The sequence below is a fragment of the Cupressus sempervirens genome, chromosome 7, assembly GCF_028749045.1.
Source record: "Cupressus sempervirens isolate cs-2001-9-10 chromosome 7, ASM2874904v1, whole genome shotgun sequence".
Classification (NCBI taxonomy): Eukaryota; Viridiplantae; Streptophyta; class Pinopsida; order Cupressales; family Cupressaceae; genus Cupressus; species Cupressus sempervirens.
In genome coordinates, this window is record NC_143124.1 from 721,882,917 (window position 1) to 721,889,285 (window position 6,369).

General features: G+C 33.9%; 1 protein-coding gene across 1 annotated transcript; it reads left to right on the top strand.

Moving 5' to 3' along the window:
- Positions 1–3,240: 3,240 nt before the first annotated feature.
- Positions 3,241–4,445, top strand: LOC149549258 (protein DOG1-like 3). The gene has a single exon (XM_089792674.1). The coding sequence runs from the start codon at positions 3,578–3,580 to the stop codon at positions 4,187–4,189; it is 612 nt and encodes a 203-aa protein (XP_089648800.1). The 5' UTR covers positions 3,241–3,577; the 3' UTR covers positions 4,190–4,445.
- Positions 4,446–6,369: the final 1,924 nt, after the last annotated feature.

Below are 6,369 nucleotides of genomic sequence, written 5' to 3' on the forward strand. Positions count from 1 at the left end.
TTTATCATGACTAGTATAAAATAGTTAGCCTTGTTCTAAATAAATTTCAAATTATTAAAATCATTAAATTGAAACACTTATATTTCTTGGAAACAAAAAATATATTTATCATGTAAACTATTACACCACTTCCTAACAATATACTTTCTATCAAACATGGCTTTATCCCTCTTACATTCCAACTATGTAAACTTGTCATCATCATCAAGATTGGGAGGGTTTTGGGTCCTTATACAACTTATTAAAGAATTTAAGCATATCTGATTCCTTTTTCTTTCACCATCTCAAGTATTTTAGGGCTATTTTGGATTTTTATTATTTTCCTCTTTTTCACAACAGATTTTCTAAGAGCTTTAGTAAACCCTTCATTATCAATTGACATATCATCCATGGAATTTGGAAGTGAAGTCATTTGATTGTAATCAATAATGTCCTTTCTGGGTTTCACAATTTCATGTGACAAGGTACTTTGTTCTACAATCAATTATATATAGCTCCTAATCAATTCAACTCTCTCATTGATTTTTTCTACGAAAATTTGTTGGGCATTCTTTTTAACAAGGACATTACCCTTATTATTAGCAATAGGGGGTGGACACTCTAGTTGACAATCACTAGGGAAGTGTCAAGTGATTATTTTTCATTAGCAATAACCACTTGAAACTCTTCTTCAAAAAGAGGATTAGCCAGAGTAACAAAATTTCTATTCTTCTTAATATTTTCCACAATATCAGGTGGGTTATGACCAATATTTCCACTCTCTTCATTACTAACAATATTAACATTACTAGAATAATTCAAATCTTGTAACTTGGAATTTTTAGAGATCTTACTAGAGTTATTAGAATTTCTTTTCTTGGCCATTGCATTAAGATTAACAATGAAATCTGTATGAATATTTTTCATAGCTGGATAATCTCTATGAGTATGGCCATTGATTTTACAATGAAAAGAAGCTCCTAAATCTCCAAGTAAGTTAAAGTTCCAAGAATATTCATTTCCTTCAATATCCAAAGAGATAACTTTAGGAATTTCAACTTTGGGTTTTGATATAATCAAAACCCTAACATTTAAGTGGGGTAAACTTACACTTGATTCTTCTACTTGCACCATTGAGCCCAAAGGCTTTAATATTTATGGAATGAACAATCCAAATTCTAGTTGCACATTTTGCAATTCAACCCAATTGGGTAAAGATAGAGCAACAACTTGGTCCACATTACCATTTGGAGACCAAGGAAAAGCTCACAATAAAGATTGTCCCACATTCTAGAAGTATTTTTTAAAACATTATCTTTCATATTATGGTTTTTGAGAAAAACAACGAAAAGCCCTCTTCAAATTATCTTGCTAAAATTCACACAATAATTCCCAATTTATTTCCACGAAAAATATTAAATTAATAATTGAGAAACTTCCTTGTAGGGAGAAATTTAACATCTACAAATAATAAAAAAATTAAAACATTTTATGGACAAGATTGTTTATATTTGATAGCTCTCACCATATCTTCATTAGGAGAAAGAGAAAGGGTTTTCAAGTCAGTATAGAGGTCATACCCTCTTCTCCTCCTACAACGTCTACAGCTTTGAGGACGCCATCGTTTCCCACTCACATCCATTGACTCTAGGTTCCATAGGTTTGCTTGGACCCAAATCCTTTCTTCTGCAAAATTCCCCATTGAATATAGTTGTAGATGGGTATTCTACAACATAATTTTCTTCCACCACAACTTTAGTAGAGGACTTAACCACCTAAGAGGCCTTCTGCAAAGATTTATCGAAGAATGAGCGGTATTAATATCACCATTACAAGAATTGTCTTTTCCATTATTAATCTCGAGCACTCAAAGATCTCACACAAGGCCTCACACACAATACTAATGACACAATAAAATTGAAAGAAAAGGCACATGTAAGGAGGACAAACCAAACTTGCAACAAGGAAAGAAGGAAACAAAAACCCCCAAATGATGAAAGAGAAAAACCAAACAAATACACAGGAAATCTAAGGAGAAAAGCAAATCAAGCCACGAGGGTTCAACAAGTACAAGCCTCGAGGAGGCCCACTTGTCTCCACTGCGAGTTCCCACTTGTAGAGCAAAATTACTTCATTTAGTAAAATATTCTTAATTTTGATTTTCATATAATTAATTCATAAAAGAATAGGTCAAATGTGGAAAATTTGGCGATCGTGTTAAACATTGAATTCTGTCATAGTGATAATGATTGAGATCTAGATCAAATTCATTATTATGAGAGAATCTATTATATTCATTATACAATTTATGAAATTTATGATATTTTTTAAGAATAAGTTCCTCGAATGCACATTTGACTATACCTATTAATTAGTTGAAAATGCATATTTACTTTCAACTAATTAATAAATAGGTCAAATGTTTATTCTTGAAATTATAAAGAATAAGAAAATTTGGTGGTTATGACAAACTTTAAATTCTCTCATAGAGTGAGTAAGATTGAGTTCTTGGTTAATTCCACTATCATGACAAGATCTAGCATGATTTGGTGGTTATGACAAACATTGAACTTTCTCATAAAATGAATAAGATAGAATTCTTCATCAATTTCACTATTATGATAAAATCTATCATATTTATGATATTTGTAAAAGAATGTCTAAACTAGACATTTGACTATACTCATTTATTCTCAATTAATTGATAAATAAGTCAACATTCTACAAATAAGTAGACAATGAGAAAATTTAAGCAACTTTGACAAAAATAGAACGCTTCATTAAATGATGTAGAATCTATGATATTTATGATATAATATGTATAAGATTTCTAACTATATTTAAATAAGTCAACTATCATTCTACAAATGAATAGACAATACAAAAACATAACAAAAATAAAATGATTCATTAAATGACATAGCCTATAACATTTAGATATTATATATATATATATACTCATTTATCTTCATTAATTAGCAAATAAATAAGTCAATTATCATTTTACAAATGAATAGACAATAAGAAAAGTTAGAGAAAAATAAAATGATTCATTAAATTACACACCTATCATATATATATATATATACACACACGAACTATACTCATTTATTTTCATTAATTAACAAATAAATAAGTGAAGGTTTGACAAAAATGAAATGCTTCATTAAATGATAGAATCCGTGATATTTATGATACAATATTTTTAAATTTGTAAAACTAACATGATACAACGTACATTCTAGGAAAACCGAGACGGAGAAGCTTGTTTACCAAGTTGATAAATTCCAATTGAGGAAATTCCAAAAATAGAGAAGGGAAGGCGGCTTTTAAAAATGAATGCGTCTGGCAGTGGAATGAAAGAAGGGCAAAATAGAGGGAGAAGATGAAACCAACGGCTTAAAAGGGCAAAGAAATCCTGGAAAGTAGGTAATGGCAGGTCCTGCCCTCATGGATTGAAATGCGGCGCTGCCCGTCATCAATGCCGCACAACTTTTCATTTCACTAACACTCGCTGTTTTTCCCCTCCATTGTAGCGGACGCGTTGTTCCAGCCCTACAAATAACACTTTCAAAATCCTTCTTTGCATACACATCCTATGTCATCTCACGAGGGTTTCATCGTTGAGTGGCTTGCAAAGTACGAGACGCAAAGTAAGGGTTTCGGCGAGGACGAGATTCGAACCGAGGTCGCGCGGGTGCTAAAGCACTATGAGAAGCACTACGCCCTGAAGGCCGAGGCGGCGGCCGTGGAAAAGGCGTCAATTTCGAAGCTTTTTGCACTGGAAAATGGCTTTGTTTGGCTCGGCGAGTGGCGGCCTTCGGTGATTTTTCATGTGGCCTATGCGGAGGTAGGGCAACAGCTGGAATCGGAGCTCCCGGAGCTTCTCAAGGGCACAAATTCGTCAAATTTGGCTGGGCTTACTTCCACGCAGTTGTTGCAGATAAATGAGCTCCATTGCCGTACTGTGCAGGAGGAGGACAAGCTTTCGCACAGATTGACGGCGCTGCAGAAGATTACGGTCAATGGCGAGGGTTCTGAGCGTGATTTCGACGGCATGAGCGAGAAATTGCAGTGCATTTTGGTGGCGGCGGACAGAGTGAGGGTTGATACTTTGAAGCGGCTGCTCGATTTTCTCACGCCGCGTCAGTGCATTCAAATTTTGGTTTCCGCCTTGCGACTGCAGTTTTGCCTGCACGGGAAAAAATAGTAATGGAGTCTCTCTGTTGTTCGTGCAGCTGGGATGCTTGTAGAAAATGTATGGCGTCCGGTAAGCGTAATGAACTGGTTGGTATTCATTTCAACTGTGACGGGTGAATTCGTAAGTAGCTTCACGGAATAATATGAAATGTTCTTCGGATTATAAGCGTAATCCTATAGATTTTTAGCTCAATCTCTAGGCTGGAAGTGATGTAATTTATTCTTAGCAGTATTGTAAGTTTTTAATAAAGGTACATTTTATAATACTTTGGTGAAAGAGATGTGGCAGCATATTGGGGATTTTGGTGAATGATTTTGGTTTATGCTAATACTAGCGCTTGCACCCGGGATACGGTGTAAGTGTCAGCCGATAGGTTTGGAAGGTTTTAATTGAATTGAAAAACAAACAAAAGAACAAAGCTAGTTAATTTAATTAGAATGGCAAGTGTTGCTATAATTATCAAGGCAAGTGTTATTGTAATATCAAGGCAAATGTACGACACACCTATATATTTTGATTAACAAATTCTAAATCAACAAGGATGTAGCACATTGTTAACCATTCTATTGTAAACATCATTTTGAAAGCGAAAACTTTATGCTAGAGCAGTTGCTTAGTGCAGAGTGACTTTTTGTTCTAGCATTTTGGTTTCGGTTTTTTCAAGTTTTGACAAGTAAATTATACATAAGAACTGAAAATTTCAAGTGAAATGGAACTTTTTAGAAATCAAAGTTTTAATTATTTGAAGCTTTGGTTTGATTCACTCTGTTTGTGGCCTCGGATTTGGTGCTCAAACTTGTTTTGTTCAAAAAAATTTTTAATGTAATTATTTTGGTAATGTTTCTGGGTCGATTGTAAAGCTGCTTCTATTTTGAGAGTCTCCTAAAATCTAGTGTGAGTGTTTTAGAATATTAAAAAGTACAAAAGAAGCTTAACATAACGGGACAATCAAAACCTTGTAAATTTCATTGCACAATTCTATAAAAATTCTTTGTTTATGATCTACAATCTTCCATGAGGTGAATGCCCTTCAATCTGGATGATCATGGGCCATAAAGTGGTAAATACGTCATGAACTTGCGCCACCATTTCCTTCCTATGCTGCCAATAATAAAACTACTAATTTACAACTTCTAAAATAGTTTGGAAATGATTCAATGTTGGTAGAATTTTCAAAGATGGGGTAGGCTTAATCTGCTTGTCCAAGGTGTAAGTATTATACAATAAAATTTGTTGACTAACTTTTTAAATATTTCACTTGTTCAAAACATTTGTGTATTTCAACAAATTCAAAGATGATTAGATGATTTATTCTAGTGAATTCCATAGGGAAGATGACAAAAGAAAAGCTTACTTAGTTCATCTTCTATCTAATTTAACATACAATAAACCGTCCTTATGTGTACACCTTCACTTTATTTACATCAGAGGTTGCAAATTCAAGTGCCAACTTGATCTGCAGTCTGACACACTCAAAATAATGAATATTACCTTCAGCAAGGCACTCCTAGGCTTCTAGAGATTTTCCGCCATTACCAGGAGGCACAATAGTGTCTCCCCCGCGGGCTTTTTGCTTCTATTCGCTTACATCTTGCCTTGGCGCAACTATTTCTCTTCTCTTCTCTTTTTGTATGGTTTATTCTTATTCTTCTATGATGTTATCTGATTCTCTCGTCTATTGCACCTTCTATATCACAATAGACGAATGACACGGTTGTTATTAATGGCAATTGTTGAGCGGGACATGTATCATTCTTTGGGGGATCATGCTTTAGCTAGCAACTATAAAAAAAAGAGAACCTTACACGAAGCAGATTAGTTTCCATTCACACTCTCTGCTGTAGACTAAATTGTCTTAATCTCACTGGGCCATAAAATATTTCTGTCATATTATTTCGACTGTGAGACTTTTCCGGGGCGGGTTGCCCCCATGTAAAAGCCTATTGGCTAATTATCATAATCATATTTATTTCTATGTTTTCTTTCTTTCTTTTGCATTGAAGAAGATTATAAACTAGATATGATCGAGGACACTAAATCAAGTCTTCCTTGATATCTTGTACATTTTGTAGCATTATCTAATTTAGAATGTGGTATTTATTATAAAAATGGTTTATTTATCTTGACTATTAGATTGGACAATACAATTTGGTTCTTATATAAAATTTTGCTTTATGGATCCATCACTA

Bases quoted from the DNA above. Each gene is read 5' to 3' on its own strand.
- LOC149549258 (XM_089792674.1), top strand. From the start codon at position 3,578: ATGTCATCTCACGAGGGTTTCATCGTTGAGTGGCTTGCAAAGTACGAG.